At 36.5% G+C, this 23,418-nt stretch overlaps 1 protein-coding gene across 1 annotated transcript; it reads right to left on the bottom strand.

The window, feature by feature from the left end:
• Window positions 1-1,729: 1,729 nt before the first annotated feature.
• LOC139981358 (hydroxyproline dehydrogenase-like) lies at window positions 1,730-22,105 on the bottom strand. Its single transcript, XM_071993695.1, has 12 exons — window positions 21,761-22,105; window positions 16,119-16,584; window positions 14,721-14,914; window positions 14,076-14,289; window positions 13,535-13,648; window positions 12,070-12,174; window positions 10,903-10,977; window positions 9,739-9,885; window positions 8,898-9,027; window positions 8,164-8,317; window positions 7,174-7,262; window positions 1,730-6,296 (listed from the first exon to the last, which is right to left on the bottom strand). Exons 2-12 carry the CDS (start codon window positions 16,539-16,541, stop codon window positions 6,136-6,138), a joined length of 1,806 nt encoding a protein of 601 aa, XP_071849796.1. The 5' UTR covers window positions 16,542-16,584; window positions 21,761-22,105; the 3' UTR covers window positions 1,730-6,135.
• Window positions 22,106-23,418: the final 1,313 nt, after the last annotated feature.

The following is a 23,418-nucleotide window of genomic DNA, read 5'->3' as shown; positions in this document are numbered from 1 at the left end:
TTGCGATGTCTTTTACTCTTTATTTTATTGATAAGGTTCTTTCTATCATTCACTCAAATAAATTGAACGATTATCTGAAAGATCTAGGCAACCAATAGGAAGGTTATTTTGGCAGCTGGGATATGCGTTGACAGAAAGAATAATGAATATTTACGGTTGCCAAGATAATTGACACTAGCAAAAATATTTGAACTATACTTGAATGGGCTTTCTTTCGAGATGAGGTCAATCATGTAATTAAAAATGTGTTCCACCTAGAAAAGATCATTGTCAAAATAGACTGGTATGGACGTCAAGTGATGTTTTGCAAGCTGTTAGGGAAAAAAGAAACTTTGGCGCTGTTTTAAAAATAGTAATTGCTCTTCTGATTTAAAATAAAGGTTTAAAATAACTAAGCAGCTGATCGAATTTTAAGTATGCTTTTGAGATGAAGTTGTTTCACTCTTACATTAGATCCAAGCAAAAATTAAGGATGTTGTTGGTCCTCTGCAGGCTATATTGATGGGAATCTTATTGATTGTAGTAATGTAATGTCCAAGTTGTTTTATTTTTTCCCTAACAGTTATTACATATATATATATATATATATATATATATATATATATAAATATATATATATATATATACACAAAATATCACGAAGTGCGCGAACAATTTTGGGGATGGAAGTTGCTAAGCGCCTGCACCCACGCAAACGTTCCCCCCCCCCCCCCTAATATTTGAAACAAATCGCCGACCCTGATTTAGGCTAGGGATGCACCGGATCCAAATTTTTGGATCCGGCCGGAACCGGATTTTGCCGGATAGTACATGAAATCCGGCCGGATAAAATCCGGCCGGAACCGGATTTTTTCATTACACAAAAGAAGATCATTAATAAGTATCAAACAAGGAGAATTATTTTGGTTGATCTTTAGAAACAGTGGGTCAGACCATTGAGAAAATTAAATTAAACATGTTAAACCTAATATTTCCTTACTTTGAATGTTTTTATTAATTTTTGGAAATAGTTTACATTGATTTGAGTTAATACCAACACCTTTTTAAGGAATAATTCAGGCCAGATTTTGAAACAGATCCGGCCAGATTTTGAAAAGATCCGGCCGGATTTTGAAAAATATCCGGCCGGAACCGGAACCGGTTAATAGTTCACTATTCGGCCGGATAGTCCGGCCGGACCGGATATCCGGTGCATCCCTAATTTAGGCCTAAGCTTATTATCTTCGAGGTAAATGCATATTGTTTTACTGTGTGTCCCGTAGCCTACGTATCATATCATATAAGTTCCAAACTGTTCAAGTGTGAGTGAATCTTATTTTGTTTCACCTTAATCTTATTCGTTTGCATTGTACTTTGAGTGCATATATGATTTTATTTTGTTGCATGTATTGAGGATTTCAGGTTAAATCAGTATAGTAAGTTTACACACATCACTTTATTCTCCTTCTCAGTTTTGACGGTTTCAACTGAGACCAAATAACAACCAATAACTGAAACTTGATGTACAGTGTAATTTCTTGGCTATATATATATATATATATATATATATATATATATATACATATATATATGTATACATATGTATATGTATATATATATATATATATATATATATATATATATATATTGTGTGTTCTATTCCTGTACTGGGGTTTCTATGGTTGGGCTTTCCATATATGGTTTAACAAATAACGGCTGGTTGGAATGAATTAAGGTAGTCCAAACACAGTTCACAGATAAGTATTGATTTATTACATGGAAAATTTCATTATATGACAAATATGTACACTCATGATGGAGAAAGAAGAAAAGAAAGAATTATAAAATAAAATCAAGAAAAAGAAAAACAAATATAGTAAAACAGCTAAAGACTAAAGTGAGAAAATATTTCAGCCATTTGAGGATGTTCAAGAATAGGTAAAGCACAGCATTCAAGCAACATTTGTAGCAGACAATAACTGTTACAGCCTTTCATGTCTCAGCTTCTTGTCCTATAATTTATATAAAATGGGCACGATGTTATTTCAAACACCAAGGTGACTTTGCAAAAGAAGGATGTTAATTAACAAGACTAGCTTTCAACCATTTTGAAAACCATACAAGATAGCTAAAAGAAAAATGTTCTTACCCAAGCTTTAAGATAATTTTGACTTGTAACATCTAACCGATGCATATGGTTGTATTGATATTGATATATGCAATGGCATAATTTGTTAGAGGGCACACATAAAAATCACATAAAACAATAAAACCAAAAAAACCCCAATAAAACAGACCAGAATTCACACTAAAAACCATACATGGTCAGTCTTTATTCACACTACAGACTGTACATGATCAGCTCTTTATTCACACTACAGCAGGGGCGTCGGAGCGGCGAACGCTGGACCAATATTCACGGCGCAAAAAAAGAAGAAAAAAAAGTAGGACTAAGAAAAAAAAAGTGGCAAGAAATGATGCCATGGCAAATAATGATGACGGCAAGTAGGCTAAATGTGACTACTCTGGCATGGCAAGGGTCTTGTTTTCAAGCTCGGGAAGTGCCATTTCCTGCAATCTGGGAGGCATTTTTTCAAAATTTTCTCCATTACGCAACGCGCCAACCATGGTGGCGCGTAGCGTAGTTTGACCTACCAAACTTCACCCGATAATTATGATAGACGGCCACACTCTGATCTGCCGTACCAATCCCAAATAGCTTCCGACGCGCCTGTACAGACCGTACATGCCCAGCAAAAAATGTACCCTAATTTTACCGCGGTAAACTATGGTAAATGTGTGGTAAATAGGGTAAATGTGTGGTAAAATTGTGGTAAAATCAACCGCGGTACATTTACCACAGTTTTACCATGGTAATACCGCGGTAAAAGTATGGTAAAAGTGCGGTACATTTACTGCGGTAAATTTACCGCAGTTTTACCATGGTTTTACCGCGGTAAAAGTGTGGTACATTTACTACGGTAAATTTACCACAGTTTTACCATGGTATTACCGCGGTAAAAGTAGGGTAAAAGTGGGGTACATTTACCTCGGTAATTTTACCGCAGTTTTACCATGGTATTACCGCGGTAAAAGTAGGGTAAAAGTGGGGTACATTTACCTCGGTAATTTTACCGCAGTTTTACCATGGTTTTACCGCGGTAAAAGTGTGGTACATTTACTACGGTAAATTTACCACAGTTTTACCATGGTATTACCGCTGTAAAAGTAGGGTAAAAGTGTGGTACATTTACCGCGGTAAATTTACCGCAGTTTTACCATGATATTACCACGGTATAAGTAGGGTAAAAGTGCGGTACATTTACTACGGTAAATTAACCACAGTTTTACCATGGTATTACCGCGGTAAAAGTAGGGTAAAAGCGTGGTACATTTACTACGGTAAATTTACCATAGTTTTACCATGATATTACTGTAGTAAAAGTAGGGTAAGTTTATATGGTACATAAGCTACATATGTGAAATTCCTACAATTGTGCCATGATTAACCACAGTAAAAATAGGGTAAAACTATATGGTGCAATTATACTATGGTAAATTTACCATATTTGTACCATGATTTTACCACAGTAGAACATATATGGGTCACACTATGAAACATGATGGTACATTTACAGCAATTTTCCATGATTTTGTCCCATATTTTTGCAATACTGATATGACAAACCTTTTGTTCTATTCATATCTTAATGTTGGCAATATTAATTACCTGTGGATATTAGTTGAATAAAGAAGAGAGACAAACTGCTATTCCTATATGTCATAGTATGCATCTCTTTTCCTAAAAAATAACAAGCAGAGGATAGATACATAGAGAATTCCTTCATGGAATCCCTGATATATTTGAGAAGAGACAACAATTAATTCTTTTTTCATTATTAGGGAGAACATAAAAGCCTTTAAAATGAAAAAAGAACTATATAAACTAGCACACATAAGGCATAGCTTCTGTGCCTCAACACTGTGGCACACAAAAATTGACCAATCAGTGTCCTCAGATTTGGGTATTCTCTGTCAGGTCCATTAAATGACTTGACAAGTCTATGTATCTATGATCAGAGTACTCTTTCTATTTAAAACAATTCTTTGAGGACAATAAGAGATGAAAAGTCCAATCTGGACTACCAATTAAGTCAAAAGAAGAGAGTCAGGAATCATACCATCTAGGGTAATTGAAATTCAACAAAGCTTTCTCATGTGTGAAACCTCCATGGATTTGATGAATTAAAAACTGTTGCATTCTACAACTGAGGACTTACATGTCAGGCTTACAACCATTACAATAAGGGTAAAGGCATATAGCCAAATTATGATACAGTACACTGATGGGTGAAATTCAAAGAAATATATGGTATACATGCTGATTGAAGTTAGGACAAAATCATGCTCAATGTTAGGTAAAACTGTCCTACAATTAGTGTAAAATCATGGTAAATTGAGGTAAAACTAAGGTAAAAGCGTAGTAAATCTACGGTAAAAGCGTGGTAAAAGTATGGTAAATTGAGGTAAAACTAAGGTAAAAGTGTGGTAAATCTACGGTAAAATTGGGGTAAAAGAACGGTAAAACTGTGGTAAATTTAGGGTAAAAGTGTAGTAAATGCATGGTCAATCTAGGGTAAAATTGGGGTAAAAGAACGGTAAACTGTGGTAAAAGCGTGGTAAATATATGGTAAAATTGGGGTAAAAGAACGGTAAAACTGTGGTAAATTTGGGGTAAAAGCGTAGTAAAAGTGTAGTAAAAGCGCGGTAAAAGTATGGTAACACCGTGGTAAATTGCGGTAAAATTGGGGTAAAAGTGAGGTAAAACCATGGTAAATTTGTGGTAATTTACTGCGGTAAACCGCGGTTTACCGCGTCCATAGGGCCAAAACACCGCGGTAATGTACAACAAATTTACCGCGTTTTTACCCCGGTTTACCGGGGTAAAAGTGTGGTATGTTACCGCGGTAAATTTGAGGTACATTTTTTCCTGGGTGGTCAGCTCTTTATTCACACTAGATTGTATATGGTCAGCTCTTTATTCACACTACAGACCGTACATGGTCAGCTCTTTATTCACACTACAGACCGTACATGGTCAGCTCTTTATTCACATTACAGACAGTACATGGTCAGCTCTTTATTCACACTACAGACCGCACATGGGCAGCTCTTTATTCACACTACAGACCGTACATGGTCAGCTCTTTATTCACACTACAGACCGTACATGGTCAGCTCTTTATTCACACTACAGACCGTACATGGTCAGCTCTTTATTCACACTACAGACCGTACATGGTCAGCTCTTTATTCACACTACAGACCGTACATGGTCAGCTCTTTATTCACACTACAGACCGTACATGGTCAGCTCTTTATTCACATTACAGACAGTACATGGTCAGCTCTTTATTCACACTACAGACCGCACATGGGCAGCTCTTTATTCACACTACAGACCGTACATGGTCAGCTCTTTATTCACACTACAGACCGTACATGGTCAGCTCTTTATTCACACTACAGACCGTACATGGTCAGCTCTTTATTCACATTACAGACAGTACATGGTCAGCTCTTTATTCACACTACAGACCGCACATGGGCAGCTCTTTATTCACACTACAGACCGCACATGGTCAGCTCTTTATTCACACTACAGACCGTACATGGTCAGCTCTTTATTCACACTACAGACCGCACATGGTCAGCTCTTTATTCACACTAGATTGTATATGGTCAGCTCTTTATTCACACTACAGACCGTACATGGTCAGCTCTTTATTCACACTAGACTGTACATGGTCAGCTCTTTATTTATACTACAAACTGTACATGGGCAGCTCTTTATTCACACTACAGACTGTACATGATCAGCTCTTTATTCACACTACAGACCGTACATGGTCAGCTCTTTATTTATACTACAAACTGTACATGGTCAGCTCTTTATTCACACTAGATTGTATCTGGTCAGCCCTATATTCACACTACAGACTGTACATGGTCAGCTCTTTATTCACACTAGACCGTACATGGTCAGCTCTTTATTCATACTAGAGACAATTATTCTTAGGTGAGGGGATCATTCAACGAGAGCATCCTGCACAGCTTTCCCACGTAGACTATATTTGCTGACAGAGGTGAATGATTTTATGACATTCTTCTCAATATTTCTTGTTTCAGTAAGTTCTTTTCTTTCTGAAGCCGATGGAAGACTGTATTATTCTCCTGAGCTCTTCTTAACAGGTACACAAGGACATCTTCAACTGGTCCTACAACGATAGACTTGTAAACAGGATACCCAGATTGACCTGTCCAAAGGAAATCCAGTGGTATGAAATATATGAAATTAACAGACAGGTTATTGTGTATGTTCCTACTTCTATTTCTACAAGAAGTTAATCCATGGTATGAACTGCAAATCATCTCATAAGGAGAATAATCTGGTCATTACTGAGGGGTTTGTGATCCCCATCATTTCAAGGTTCTTGCAAAGCTAATGTGTAACAAACTGTGTGACATCATAGAAACCAGAAATGCATGAAGGTGTCAACTTTGTAACTTGCTATTAATTAAATGGAAATGAAGAGGTAGGCATGAATCATCAAGTTATCACAGCTCAAGCTATAAACCATAGAGTACCTCAAGGTTCCATTCTTAGAACATTAGTGTTTCTTATCTACATTAGTGAGTTATGTAAATGTTCTGGGCTCAATTTACTTGTTTAGCTGATAACAACAACATCCCTTTCAGTACAAATATGTTGCATGTTTGTGTGTCTACCAGTTGCCCCAGAGCCGTAACATGCACAGATGGATTTGTGTAGAGATAGTGTGTTTTCAAAACTGACTTTAGATTATTTATCAGAAAGGAAAACACTCATTCCTAGCTGGTTTATACAAGGTTGCCGAATTTAAAACCAAATTTTAGCAAACAAATTTGACAAGTGCTTACTGACCATTCTTGGACTTTCCAGCATATTTCGAAGCAATATTAAAGTGATATGGTCTAATCATTCAAGTTGCTGTACATAATACATAATGACTTGATCAAGAAATAATGAAGTCAACATACGTTACAGGCAATTACAGGTACTTCCAATTATTCCAATGAATCCTTCTTTGAAGGTATATTTCATATCATACAGATAGCATTTCTAACACATATTTTGATGTACAAACTACTTACCGAGAGCATAGGATACATGGTCACACATTCCATAGAGCTGACCAAAGGTAACTTTATCACAGGCAGAAGACACACCTAGTTCCTTCATTCTGTAAATGATAGAAACAATGGTTACCTTCTGTAGCAAACACAACAATGTGTTTGTATTCAAGCAATTGGATTTCTTTATGGTTTGATATGCTGTCTCTACATCTAACTTCTTTCACTGGAATCAATAAAAACTAGGAAGATGTCTCAGTTTAGTCATGTGCAATGACCAATACTTAGTACATTGGAATCAATAAAACCTAGGAAGATGTCTCAGTTTAGTCATGTAAGTGCAATGACCAATACTTAGTACATTGGAATCAATAAAACCTAGGAAGATGTCTCAGTTTAGTCATGTAAGTGCAATGACCAATAGTTAGTACATTGGAATCAATAAAACCTAGGAAGATGTCTCAGTTTAGTCATGTGCAATGACCAATACTTAGTACATTGGAATCAATAAAACCTAGGAAGATGTCTCAGTTTAGTCATGTAAGTGCAATGACCAATACTTAGTACATTGGAATCAATAAAACCTAGGAAGATGTCTCAGTTTAGTCATGTGCAATGACCAATACTTAGTACATTGGAATTAATAAAACCTAGGAAGATGTCTCAGGTTAGTCATGTAAGTGCAATGACCAATACTTAGTACATTGGAATCAATAAAACCTAGGAAGATGTCTCAGTTTAATCATGTAAGTGTAATGACTAATACAATTAATTAGTTAAACACTAGCTTAGCTGGAAAGGTGAACCAACAGGTAGGACTTAATCATCCTGGATTATAACTGGAAAAAGGATCCCCTGTGATAATAGTGTGAGAGCATGAAAATGCTTGGTGATGACTGCACACCTAGTTCTGATCAAGTAAGTACAAGCCATTATTGTGCTTCAACATATAAGACATGATCTAACAGACTATTTTAGTTATTCCATTCTTTGCTTACTTGTTATACTTACAGGCAAATAGCTTTGAGAATTGATTCTTCATTGTGCGTGGCTATGATGAATCTTGTTTCTAGCATGTTTGGCCGCACTACACAGCGGTGCATTAGAAACTCAACCATAGCATCGTACATGATGTTTGTGGCTTCATAGGAATCATGAATGGGCACTGCAAAAAAAAAAAAAAAAAAAAATTAAACGATTAGAGGGGAGTTCCCTTTTCTAAAGATCAAGAAAGACATGCAAAAAATAAACTGTTTGTGACAGATACTGTACAACTAGAGCAGCAATGATGCAGTCACTCAACTTATAAACTAAGGAAACATTATTCTGGCTGAAATGTGTTCAATCTGTATAGCATTGTCACAAGGATCATAGTATGAGAGTCACATTGTTGGTTAGTGACAGTGATACATCTTCAAATTCAGTCACTTCCTAGCTGTGCATTAAATAATATCCTGAACATTTTATCACCTTGTATCAAAAGTAACTTGATTTGAAAGTGTTTTGAAGAAAATTTACACAAATAAAATTAATTGCATCTCTATCAATTAAATTATTCAAATTATATATCGGAATCAATGAATGGTCCCTTCTGGATATATGAAATATTCTCTTCTAAAAGTAATGAATGCAATCCGTTATTTTCAGGTACATACACTGTGATGTCTTGAAAGCTCTACACACTATACTCAACCCCTGTATGAAGCTGTCACCTTTATTATACATTGGTGAAAGGCAGATCTTACCTGGGAGTCCATCTCGTTCAGCATTAATCTTCTCTCCATCCATATAGGCACCACGAACCAGCTTGACACCAAAGCAAATGCCCTCTTTATCAGCAAGTTGAGCGTGTCTGAGCAAGCACGTCTCTGTGTCCTGCAAACAAGATTGAAAATAATCCATAGGACATATCCACAGAGACAACCTTATGAATATAGGGAAGGTCAATTGATGGGATTATGTGTTAAAAGACATACTTCCTTGAAAATTAAATCTCTCTTCACAATTAACCACACATCTCTAATCTTCAACACAAGTGAGATTTGCAGGAGACACTAACCAAACATCCGTCTGCTATATTGGAATAAAGCATTTCAGACTACCCTTTGTTACTTTTATTCTATAAATACTTTTTGTCCAAAATTGTACCAAACTGCTTGTAAAAAATTGCAAAAGAATGAGCAGTGTTAACAATTATGAGTAATGATAATAACCACTAATCCCCAGTGTGTTGATGCAATAGCACTAAAATCCCACATCACGTGGCAACCTCATTACCAATCTATTTGGCAATTCTCTCTTCAACAACAAACAGCACAAGTACTGCCTGGCATGATACTGGATAGGCAAACCCTACCTTACTGTATGTGGCTGAGGAATGAACCTCTAGGATGCTATACTTGATTATTTTATATGCATTCTAATGACTAACACATACACTTTTCCCTACCTCTGACAGACTAATTTACATTATTTCACAAGTTACAAATTGCACAAACAGATGTAAGCAACATTGGAAACTTGTATCATTTTAAGTAACGTCCCTCAACAAAATCTCAACTACAGATTCATGATTTTGAATCTTACTTTCAGATAACACTGATATGTGTTCCAGGTTACTGCTTTCCTAACATTAAACTTCTTCATCATTGCCATGGCGATAAGGCTCAAGCTGGGGTTAATGTTCACCTTCTCTGCGTCCACCAGTATATGAATATTTTTGTCAGAAGCTTTCTGCTTAAAAAACAAAGAAGTAAAGTCTTGGATTAGCATAATAATATTTAATAATATTTGCTTTTAATATAGCGCTTTATACCAGCGATAGGTCTCAAAGCGCTTTACAGATGTTATATTACCCCTGGTAAATGATAACCTGTCCCAGAGACAATCCCTCCAGTCGGCAGCAGTTATATACTGCGCCAAATGACAAGTTACCTCACAGGTACCCATTTAACCCCTGGGTGGAGAGAGGCAAGTGAGATAAAGCATCTTGCCAAAGGACACAACGTAATGAACTAGGCAGGAATCGAACCAGCAATCCTTGGATCACGAGTCCTATGCCTTAGCCAATTGGCCACCACGCTCTCAAAAAATCATTAGAGATCCTGACTGGAGCTGAAATGTTAACAAAAGGTGAGACCTTCTCACTAATAACCATCAAAGATTTTTACGTTTGGTTTGAATGATACCCACACTTATCCAGTGTTACTAATAATTGTTTGGGAGTTTGTAACACAATGCCAGCTAATTTTATGTGCAAACAGCTGTACCCTTCTCTATTTCATTCAATTAACACTACGGCATTAAAACATATTTTTAGTATCCACAGACTGACTGGCAAGTGTGTTGCAGACTCTCTGTATTAATCTGATCTGTTTAACAAGATAATAGCTTTGCCTTCTAACATATTGTTATTACATATCCTTGCCATTGTCAGACACTGCACAACACAAATCTATGTGGGGTAGAATTAATTTATTACCCTACAGATAAACAGATATGATAAAAGGGTTTGAGATTCATATCAATTTATTAAAACAGATATTATTGTTCTCATAAGGCTTATAGAGATGCCGTGCACCAGTGCTAGGAGTTGTAACCAAGTATTCGCTTTGTAGTCAAAACTACAGATTGCTGCTGTAAATCTGCCCATTCTTAATTAGCACTATCATGTTAAACTGTACTGGTATGTTCATTAACCTAGATGTGTAAACCTGTACAAAGACAATAGCTGAACCAATCGAAACTTACCTGTGCAATGGCATCGAGACGTAACATAGCGCGTCGTATATGCTTCATTTCTGCTTCCGAAAGTTCAGGAATATTCTGAAGCAAAAAAAAAGAAGTGTATATAATTTGATTATTTTACATCAGTTACAACAAACTTAATCTGCATACTAGACTGTCATGACCAGTATCTTAAAGTCAACAAGATTTCTTACCACATTTTTTATGAGAACATTCATTAGTAACATTGTAAACAATTTATAAAGTTTTGACCAATGTTGACTTCAAGTGATCAGTAAGGTTCTTACAGACAAACATGTCAAGTTTAATCACGGTTGATTTTAGTCGTTTGAGCTCTGTTCACCACAAATGCCTTTTGAACCTCCATAGAAAATAACAGGGCTTTTGTATGCACTATGAAAGGTACATACTAACCTAGCAAATTTCCTACAAACGATTCATTTCAAGAAGCATGTTAACATAAAGCTTTTAGTTTCAGCATTTACAAAGTTAATCAGTTTTTGGACTTTGACCTCTGTGCACCTCAGCTGAACTTTGACTTCCATCAAAAATAGTATTAGAACTTACAGTGCCTTAGGCTCATCAATATGCAACATATGAGGGTCAACCATCCTGCTATTGTGTTTAAAAGACAAAGAGTAACATACACATGTATACACACGAAACATTAACCCATGCAACCACATGCAAGTACTGCATTTATTATCTAATTATGCCTTCAGCAAGGAAGCAGTAAGGACAGAATTTTGTTGCAAAGAATTCTCCCTACAGAAATAACTGGATGTTTATAAATTTGATCCAAACATTCATATGCAAATTGGAATCCTGTGTTAGAGCCTGTTTTCCATAGTTCTCTAATGTTACTCATTAGGAAACATACTGCAGCAAGGTTACACTTAATTTTGAAGTGAGAGGTTTTAACCTTTGAATAATATTCCATTACATAAAATTTAATATTTCCAATAACTAGACTGCAAGTACCTATACAGGCCATGCAACAACAATTTACATTCTAATGTGGATATGTTTACACACTTAACATTCCACATAACAGAATCAAGTTGTGAAAACTGGAAGCATGACACACTCTTTGATGCATTCCAGCTTGGAGATGTTATTGTGTCATACGTCTAAGTGTGATATCAATATTTTATCAGCTACACTACCTACCTGCATCTTTCCATGCAGACCCTGAGCAAAATTTTCCAGACTCACAGCATTGCCAGGTATCATCAAATCTCCATTTAGTTGTCCAAGAACTTCAGAAACCTTTGCCTGCCAAATAAATTTACAAATTGTAAACGTGTCATATCAAAGTTGGAGGTGCTGGTAAATTGTATGTACTTGAATGGCTATGCTATTACTTACTATTGAAAATAACATGATATCAACATCTGCTGCATTCTTTATTTCCAATGTTACTAATCCATATCAATAAGGACCCTAGCCTAAGTTAATGTAACTGTTTTCAACCCACTCAGCACATTTATATGTTTGTCTTATGTACAGACTCTGTTCTCTTTAAGTATAGAAGCTTTAAGCAGTTTGTGAAGTTTCACTAGTAGTTATCATTACAAATACATCAACAATATTCCTCACCCACCAGATTCAACTAAACTAAGGCAACCTTAAGGTTTTGTCTGGACAAACAATAGAATCATGCTACAGAAGTTTTGATTCCTACAAAGGAACCATCTGGCTATCAGCCCTGAATAATTTAATTCATTTTTACAACAGAAATCAATTCTCTGTAACATACCAACACCTTAAAGTTAATGTTTTGTGCCCATTCTATGTTTAGATAAAGATTGATTGAATGAACTATTACAATATTGTTTTGGAGATGTCCTTCTCTTAACACGCTACGTTACCCAAACATAGCTTGATTCTTGGTCTACAGGAAGCACTAGCAACTGAACCAAGAGCTCGCAAACCGCAAAAGGAACCTGTCATGAAGGCCTTGGGCTGAATATCAGCTCCACAAATAAAGATTTAGCATGCCAGAGAAACTCAGCCATAGTTTAATTTCATTTATTCTGACCAACTACCCTGTACAGTAGTATTGTGGTCCTGCATACCCATAACCTTTTGGAGAACTATTTGGAACAGAGTTCATGACAACTTGGCACATATATACCTACCTCTATCTATACTGTACTGAAAGTCAAATTTGACCAGCTTAGACTAATCGTTATTGGCAATTTATTCACTCAAAACATTTTATTTAACAATTAAAGCAATATATTCAAGGGATTCATAGATTCAACTTTCAAAGAAAGTTTAGAGAGAACATGTATATCTTATAGGAAGGTACTTCAAACAAATCAAAGAAAATTGCTTACTTGTAGGCTAAAGACAATACAAAAATGATTAGAATTAACGACAATACAAAATGATTAGAATTAACTACTTGGGAGTAGGAACAACTGTTGATCAAATGATTCTCTACGTTATATAGCCTGGCTTTTTCACTTTCAGTAATAAACATGTTTCATTTACTAATTAATCAGTGTCTCTAAAAAATTAGTTTTCTCCATTTTTGTGCCAATCTACTTTTGAACAGGATCTTACTAAGACTAAAGTTCTGTAACGATATTATAATTACTATTTGCACTACATGCCACTTCCAACTTACCAACACATCTGCTTTCACATAGGATGAGACTTTAAGTTGAGTCAGTTTTGGTCTGGTTACCATTTGACACATCCGGTCAGTCATCTCCAAGCAGAGTAACATTGATTCCAGATATTATAATTACTATTTATACTACATGCCACTTCCAACTTACCAACACATCTGCTTTCACATAGGATGAGACTTTCAGTTGAGTCAGTTTTGGTCTGGTTACCATTTGACACATCCGGTCAGTCATATCCAAGCAGAGTAACATTGATTCCAGATATTATAATTACTATTTACACTACATGCCACTTCCAACTTACCAACACATCTGCTTTCACATAGGAAGAGACTTTAAGTTGAGTCAGTTTTGGCCTGGTTACCATTTGACACATCCGGTCAGTCATCTCCAAGCAGAGTAACATTGATTCCAGATATTATAATTACTATTTACACTACATGCCACTTCCAACTTACCAACACATCTGCTTTCACATAGGATGAGACTTTAAGTTGAGTCAGTTTTGGCCTGGTTACCATTTGACACATCTGGTCAGTCATCTCCAAGCAGAGTAACATTGATTCCAGATATTATAATTACTATTTGCACTACATGCCACTTCCAACTTACCAACACATCTGCTTTCACATAGGATGAGACTTTAAGTTGAGTCAGTTTTGGCCTGGTTACCATTTGACACATCTGGTCAGTCATCTCCAAGCAGAGTAACATTGATTCCAGGTTCCTGTCGTATCGATCTTCATTGAAACTACTCCAGAACCACACAAAGCAAACAAACAAATTCTAGGTCAAATGGAGGTCAAATGGAGGTCAAATGGAGGTCAAATGGTATATAAAGTGATAGGTAGTATAATGGCCAATGAAAACTCTAACCATATGCTGTTAACTGTACTTCTCATTCTCATAAGTTCAAGTAAAACAATCTGAGTTCTTCTTATTCAATTTTGCAAGAAGTTTGATCATCAAGAGCATACTTCTGCATTCTTACTTGTTACTTATCATTTTACTTGACTTAAAACCGACTTAACTAATGAAAACCAGGAATCCCTTCATAAAAGAGATCCCATTGCATCCATGACATAAATAGCAAGAAAAATTCATATCTTAATTTGCTATATTTTGAGTGCAGATTAAATGGTGGTTTATTAGTAAAAGACATGCCATGGACGTTATTCTCACTGGTCAGAATCTTCACCAACATCCTCTTCAGCAGTCATTGCAAATATAGAAGCTATTCCACATTCTTCTAGTCTCTGTTTTTCAGTCAGTATCTCTTCTTGGCGTTGTTCAATAGCAAATTGTCCAAAGAATGTCCTCCGCATGAGCCAATTGAAGAGTCTCTGCCCAAGGAACGATTGTCCTAGAGTCATCAGCTACAATATGTTACAAAGAATGATAGATGAGTCCAAATACAGTTACATACATTACAGTAACATATGAATGATTGCAAATTCTATCTCACTGTGTATATCCTCTAAAAGCAATAGATTACAAACAACTGGAAATGATACCAAATATTCTGTTTCCCTGTGTATATATCCTCTAAATACAGTTCAATACGAGCCACTGGAATTGATAACATGCATTATGTCTCCCTGTGCATATCCTCTAATACAGTACAATATAAACTACCATTAGAATTGATACCAGTGTGTATTCTGTCTCCCTGTGTATGTCCTTTAAAGTATACAATATGTACCATTGGAATTGTAATGTGCATTGTCTCCCTATGTGTGTCCTCTAAATATACAGTTCAATATGTACCATAGGAATTGATACTGTGTATTCTGTCTCCCTGTGCATGTCCTCTAAAATACACAGTAAAATAAGTAGCATTGGAATTGATAACATGCATTATGTCTTCATGTGTATATCCTCTAAATATATAGTACTATATATAAACTACCATTGGAATTGATACTGTGTATTGTCCCCTGTGTATGTCCTCTAAATATATACTATGATATATAGTATGATATGATATAGTATGATATAAACTACCATTGGAATTGATCCTGTGTATTCCTGTAAAAGATACAGGGCAATATGGACCATTTGAATTCACATCATACATGTACCTGTCTTCCTGTGCTCTGTACAGTTATACTCTAAATATTACTGTGCAATATGAACCCTTGGAATTGACACCATGTAATCTATCTCCTCATAATACTTTACTGTATGAATCAATATTTGAATCAATACCAGGTGTCTGTCTCGCTGAGTATATATCCTCTAAATACTGTACAGTATAATATGAACCATTAAGTTAATTGGAACGTGATCAAAGCTAATGCCAAACTAACTGCACATCAATATTACCATACAATTGATAAGATAAGGTGATGTCAATATGTCGTGTCACATGAGCTAGTGCCGCAGGAAATATATAGCTGAGTTACTAGAAACTGTGTTTACAGATTTCATATATTGTCATGGATATGCTACCAATGTATGTACAGCTGTCAAACACACAGGAAGGTGAAAGTCTGTCAATCTCATTATACAGGAACAATCCTATAGTCATACATTTGGATTTTGTTCCAAGAGTTCATACTTGCATATGATGAAACTCACCTTCATTGAATTTTGTACAAAAGCATCAAAACTAGATAACTGAAGAATCAGGAGACCTCTCAATAACTCTGCAGTTCTCTTTTTTTCATAAATAATTTCTGGCCTTGAAAAATCCACTTCTTTATTATGGTCTGTAATTCTGTCTTTCTCACTGAGGATGACATCTGGCATAGCAGATGATGATTTCAGTCTGTAATGGAATGATCTTGAAGACAGCTTCACACCTGCAAATGCTTCAAAAAACATTCTGGAACCGTTCATCTCCTTTGTAGTGTTCTTTGACACTTCTATATGCGGCTTATTTGACCAATTAAAGTGAATTATTCTGGAGCCATTTACGATAGGAGTAAATAATGTTCTCAGCACTGGATTCTGACTGGAGGAAGTCAACACTCTTCTCTTTATCAGTTGAAACCAACTCATTGTCCTTTGACTTTCCTTTCTCCCCTTCCTATAGTGACAATCCCTACGAGTAGAAAGTAATTGATATTGGTCATGATACATAAAAGATATTTATGCTTCAATTCATTTCAAATCAAAATATTGTAAACATGTGTGAATAAGAGTCACATTGATGCTACACAATCATCAATTCTATAGTTTTCTTTGGGATTCTAAAGTAAATTGAAGAAGAAAATGGCCAATTACAATAAGTGTCTCAACATAATATTTCCTTAATAATATCGGAATGGCCCTTGATAGGTCAACACATAGTTTGATGTCTCTAGTATAATTGGAGGCAGAAAGCTATATATATATATATATATATATATATATATATATATATAGTCATATATAGTCATATATAGTCATATATATATATATATAGTCATATATATATATATAGTCATATATATATATATAGTCACTTTCGGTGATCATGCACTGAAGAAGAGCTAGTTCTGCTCGAAAGCTCTGCAAAAACCAAACATTGGCTGTTTTACTTCCAATCACTTACCTAATTCAATTATTGTATCTCACTCGAGATCCAGCCTTTCTCTAAATGCAGCATAGTTGTTTAACAGTTTTTCCGTTATTCCTATATATATATATATATATATATATATATATATATATATATATATATATATATATATATATATATATATATATATATATATATATCCAGCCTTTCTCTAAGGGTATATAAGGGTATATAGGGTAATTAATGCTGAAAATGTAACTATAACAACAGCAAGTTCTTTTAAACTTGTTTATTGATGCTGAAAAATTATTCAAAAATCAGCAAGTTAAGTCCAACCGACGCGCTCTGTGCGTTTGATCATAGAGCATGTGATGTACGTGTTCGGTTATTTTCCCGTTTTTTTTTGTTTTTTTTTTGGTTCTGGGGAAATTTGATTTGCACACGAAACACTCCCTGTAGGGTAGGAATTAAGATTTGGCTTTGGGGGCTATTTTCGAAAATGTTATAAACGCCCCTCTTGATGTATTTACGAGGAATTTTTTAAGGTTTAGGGGGGGGTGGGGCTCTTTTTCAAAGTTCGATATGCTGTCTATGGAAATGGTTGTGCATTCAACAGGATAAAGTAAGCACAATAACCCTCTTCCTAGTGCTGCGACCGTATAGCAAATTCATTAAAAGTTTAATCACAAACATTTGCTATCATTTGGCAAATAACGTCAAGCCATCGAATATATGACGAAAAACCAATAATCCATCAACTGAAATAGAAAACAGAGGTTTACTTCTACTGAAGGTACCCTTTCCTTCGATCATGTATTTTTTCGTGTGGATAAAATACGACCACCAAATACGAAACCGAAAAATATTATACCGCTGAAAAGTAATCAAAGTTAAAACCTTCAATCCATCGCCACAGCAACGGTGTACGTAAAATACAACATTCCCTCTTTAAGACATAGCACTGTCTTCCAAACAACTGCCGATTTCCAGCAAATTGAAAGTTATAAACAAAGCTACGCATTTTTTTTTTTTTTTTTTGGCAAACCGATGGTTAGGCTACATTTCTTATAGACTTGGTGTGGTTGTTAGGCTAACATGTGGTCGAAGGTTGCAGTACTGTATTTCATGGACATTTTAGTTCTAGCTAACTGCGTCACAATTTCAGCGAATAAAGAGATGCTTAGGCTAGGTTTTCCCGTTGACTACGTGTGGTGTTCGGCTACCTTGCGCGCGACTATAGCAGCAAGGAAAGTATGTAAACAAAGCTACGCAAATTTTTTTTTGCAAACCCGATGGTTAGGCTACATTTCCCATTGACTTTGTATGGTTGTTAGGCTAACATGCGGTCGAAGATTGCAGATTTTCATGGATATTTTTATTTTTTATTTGCGACACAACTTGAGCGAATAAAAAGATGGCTAGGTTAGATTTCCATGTTGACTTAGTGTGAAGTTAGGCTACCATGTGGTCGGAGATTGCTGGGGATTTTAGGTTTTTGTCGCTGGTACTGATCGAATTAAATGACTATGAGGGAAGTTCCCGGTGATTGTGCGCGAACCTCCCGCACTGTTTCAAATTTTATGCGGGTTTGTGAGAACTCTTTGCGCGATTCCGCCGTGTGACATTTTATTTAATATCGCTGACATAAAATATAATTTTGATCTCAAAAAGTGCACGGCGGCCATCGGAGAAAAGGGGCAGGCATTTTTGGCCGTAAAAAACGTCATATTTCAATACAGTTGAATTTAGTTCTTCAATGCAATTAAATTTATAGACATATAGGCGTGCAGTCGGAATTAAGTTCGCAGATAACACATAGTAATAGGCCCAATAGGAGATGTGGGAGCTATGACCAGCAATAGCTACGGTAAGATTTAGACATATGACACAAACCAAAAAGTGCAAAAAGAAATTCAATATAGGGAAATGTTGATAATGCATTTTGGACAGGGCCGGTTATCCAAAATACAAATATAAAGGAATTTAAAGATAGCGATGAGGAAAAAAGATTTGTGAATGTATATGTGAATATATCAATGAAATTCAGTTGACATGTGTGTGCAGAATGGACAAAGAAAGCCCAATATATAGTTATGTGCATTAACAAACAAAACTTAACCAACTTTGATCACAATGTTGTACTGAACCTACATGTACAAGTCCCTTGTAAGACCACCCCTGGATATTGCATACAGGTTTTGAAGCCATATTTAAACCAGAAAGCCAGTGGGCTTATTGAGGTTATCTATATCAGCAAGGTTCTTTCACTGACTGTGGACCACTATGTTAACTTACAATGTTTACAAGCTATTTTTAGCAAAAATCAACTCAAGCTCATGCCCCTAATAAATGTGCATAATATCACATAAAAGATATATTATCATGTACCTGCTATTTACCAACACCTTCACACAAACATTTGCCCCGTGACCTCATTATTATTCATGAGATGAGCACCAAAATCTCTTCTACTCACTATGGCTATACTGTATCAAGTATGACTTCAATCCAACTTGTCATTGTTCACTTTACCGTATTTACAAGCTATTTTAGTGAAAATCAACTTAAGCCAGGCCCCCTAATAAATATGCAATATCAACTTGAACATATATTACCATGTACCCGCATTCTACCAATTCCATATTAATATTAAGTATATAAAAAAATTCTGACTTTTTTCTTGCAGTCGAGTTATTAGCATTTGAATTAAAATTTTTACATTTGACCCTGTGACCTCATTATTATTCATGAGATGAGCACCAAAATCAATAGGGCTCTTGTACTCACTATGGTGCATATATGTATCAAGTATGACTTCAACTCAGCTTCTCTTTGTTAAGTTACCGTGTTTACAAGCTATCTTAGTGAAAATAAACTTAAGCCCACCCCTCTTAAATATGCATAATATCAACTTGAACATATGTATAACCATGTACCCACTATCTGTCAACACATTAATACCAATGTGCTCATGAGATGAGCACCAGAATCAATATGGTTCATCCACTCAGTATGGCGCATCTATGTACTGTACCAAGTATGACTTCAATCTTGCCATTGTTGAGTTATCGTGTTTACGAGCCAAGGGCGTCACATATACACACACCCACACACGCAATCACCATTGCATAGATTCCTTGAGCCTTCGGGCAAGGAATCAAAAAGGATATTAGCTTACTTGAAGAAGTACAACAAAGAATGACGAGACTATATATTACAAGGAATGGAAAGCAAATCCTATGAGGAAAGGATTAAAGAAAAAAGACTGATTCAACACCATATATGCATGCATCAGGACCTTGTTACACTTTACAACATAATATATGGAAGGATATAGATATTAAAATTGATGACTTTGTTGAAATTCTAAGTGTTAGTAAAACCAGCTCTAGTGAATTCTCAAAAGATCAGACCACCAACAGTAAGATTAGAAATACAGCAAGGAGGAACTCATATTTCAATAGAGTTTGGAAAGCATGCAGGGGGTAGGGAGCTACCAAAAAGTGGGGGGGGTTAATACATAAGAGGGGCATTTTCTCATTCCACAACCACCACTCGTTATGCTATAAACCGATACACACCGGCCATATCACTTAAAAATATACGATGTGTTAGTATGCCTATCAATACTATTCATTGAGATTGTTTATTGTTAACTGTGCTACAAAAAGATATGGGATGCCACTTTAAAAATAGCATGTACAGACTAAAAATAAATAATAATTATAAATAAAATATGAAAATTAACAACTTTAGGCTTAAGATATCCAAAAGAACTTTCTTAATCAAAGGGGCACAATTTATTTGCCAGTAGGACACATTTGCTATTTTGGAAAAAAGTGAGGGGGCACGTGCCCCCCCCCCCTCTTTACTCCTACCCCCTGAAAGCATGGAATCTATAAACTACCAGAGAATGTACTGTAGTTAGAGCCCCAACACTCAGGATATGTAAGAACAGGCTGATGGAATGTGGGGTCAATAGACCCTTATAGCCATTCTCTCCAGCAGACTCTTCTAAGCCAGAGACTAGAGGCCCTCTAGGGTGGCCATCCAGGTAATATTCCAGGCCAATTAATGTTCCTGGCCAATGTTCCTGGCCATGACAACATACATCAATAAACATACATCATCTGTATACTACAGACCTCCTGTACATTACATTGAGACAATGTGTAGGGTTCTGTTGTAGAGCTACTGTAGCTGGCATTAATATGACAGTGTATGTGCACAGACATTTAGATGGCATTAGGGTACATAGACATTTAGATGGCATTACGACAGTGTATGTACATAGACATACAGTATTGAAGAGCATAAGCACTGCATGCTGAATCGAAAGGACTACTGGAGGACAATAGTGCAACAAATATTTTCAGTATTGGACTGTTAACATATGATATAATGTACATCAGAGATTTTGTATTATATCAAGTCACAGGCAATTTGAGTTTTGAATGCACTAACACCTGCAACAAAACTTCATCAAAGTTGCCATAGTGTGACTTTAAACTTATAGCCTACATGGAATATATGAGATATCAAATATAAAATCATACGGGAATTATTTAAATGCTTTGGTTGGCAAGCAAATATATGCAATTGGTCTATTCATGTATGAAGTTGTACAGTATGTATGTGATGTTAAATTGAGACATGATATAAGTCCAAAATGTGGACAATTTACGTGGCGCAGGTGAATTTAGTTATGCCAACTTACCTATACTGTATGCAACGTTTTCCCTCAGACTTTGGTTCGTTTACCGAATTTCCAGTTCGACAAGTTTGTTAAATTACTGGCAGCCTTGCAGTATCTACCAGTACTACTACTAGTTCACTAATCTCTAGCCTCTTACTGTCTCAGCCTAAAAAAAAAAGAGTTTCGCCTTGACAGTGGGCGGTTCCCTCAGGTTGTGGTATAAATTATACAATAGCTGAGTAAAATAAGTCTTCTGGCGTTATTCATCAAAGCCTGCATAGAGGTGTGTGTCTTTTGACCTTCCGCCAGTGATACTACGATACTGTCAGAGTCGTACGACTCTGGCTACTGTACCTCTAGCGCGCTACAGACGTCTCCAGTATGAGTTGTTCCATAACAACTCCCTGCATGAATGGTGTATACAAACCTGTCAGTGTTCCAATTTACGGAAGACTATTAGAGCCAAAGGACGAATTTTATTTTTAGCAAACAAAAACAAGTTTTTCTTCGGAAAACAGAAATGTTCTTCGGAAAACATAGAACGCTTTCTTTGGAAGGAAAAGCATAGCATCCTGGAAAAGAAAACTTTTCTTCGGAAGACAAACGACAATCTTCAGTGAAAAAAAAGAACAACAATATTCGGAACACATAAGAAAAGCATTTATCCTATTTTGCAAGGGCGTAGGAACCGGGGGGCTGGGGGGGCTGGGGGGGGGGGGCGCCAGCCCCCCAGTGAAAAATGTGGAGGGGCGGAAGTATCATTCCGCCCCCCCGCTCCGCAAGTCAGAAAACCCCTTTTTCATTTCCAAATGAGAAAAAAAATCTTATTTGGAGCACCAAATTGCATCTAAGGCCAGGTGAAAATACAAAATTAAGTTTACAAAATGGAGTGGGTGTTGAAGTGTGCTATATTGCACCAAATTGCATCTGAGGCCACCTGGAAATGCAAAAAATTCCAAAGGGGAGGGGGGCACCCCCTCCCCTTAGACCCCTCCCCCAGGCCGGCCATCAGTCTTCAGCCCCCCCACTCAAAAGTACCTTCCTACGCCACTGCTATTTTGTAAGTTTAATATTAAAGGTGGTTAATAAATCAAACAACTATAGAACTATTAGTATTCCACTTCTTGCAACCGTATCGCAGTGGCGTCGCCAAGGGGGGGGGGGGGGCAGGGGGCACGTGCCCCCCTGGAAAACCTAGTGCCCCCGAGTGCCCCCCATCTGAGATTTGGGTTGGTAAAAACATATATATTTATTTTGTTATATTCAACTCCCACCATCTGAGTTGGTTTTTCATAAGGACAGAGAAGCACAGTAATTCGTATTTTCTTCAAATGAGCTGCGAAAAAATGAAAAAGTTTATCCTTGAACGTCGGGTATCGAAGTCGTAACCCGCGCCATCACAACAGGTGTCGATATTTACATTGAATGTGTCGGTGCTCACGCCATACCAGCGGATATACACGTCCGCTTCGCGAGCTACATGACTGTGAGAAGGGAGGGTACTGCAATATGTTGCCTTGGTCTGAGGTTGACAGGTTAGGAGCTGACGAAATGTGAGAATGTGAGGGTCCGCAGGCACCATACTTGCCTATATTTGTGGACCCATATATTAACCCGGTTGTGTAGGGGGTGCAGAGGTCATTTGAGGTCAGATGCTTGTAGGAACAAATGGCGAATGT

The sequence above is a fragment of the Apostichopus japonicus genome, chromosome 15, assembly GCF_037975245.1.
Source record: "Apostichopus japonicus isolate 1M-3 chromosome 15, ASM3797524v1, whole genome shotgun sequence".
NCBI lineage: Eukaryota > Metazoa > Echinodermata > Holothuroidea > Aspidochirotida > Stichopodidae > Apostichopus > Apostichopus japonicus.
The sequence above is the reverse complement of the archived record's forward strand: the minus strand, read 5'-3'. Positions and strand labels throughout refer to the sequence as shown.

Coding starts and splice junctions, on each gene's coding strand:
- LOC139981358 (XM_071993695.1), bottom strand. CDS start 16,541: ATGAGTTGGTTTCAACTGATAAAGAGAAGAGTGTTGACTTCCTCCAGT. Junction 10,978..12,069: donor GTCTGCATGGAAAGATGCAG/GTAGGTAGTGTA, acceptor TTTTTGCTTCAG/AATATTCCTGAACTTTCGGA. Junction 8,318..8,897: donor TGAACGAGATGGACTCCCAG/GTAAGATCTGCC, acceptor TTTTTTTTGCAG/TGCCCATTCATGATTCCTAT.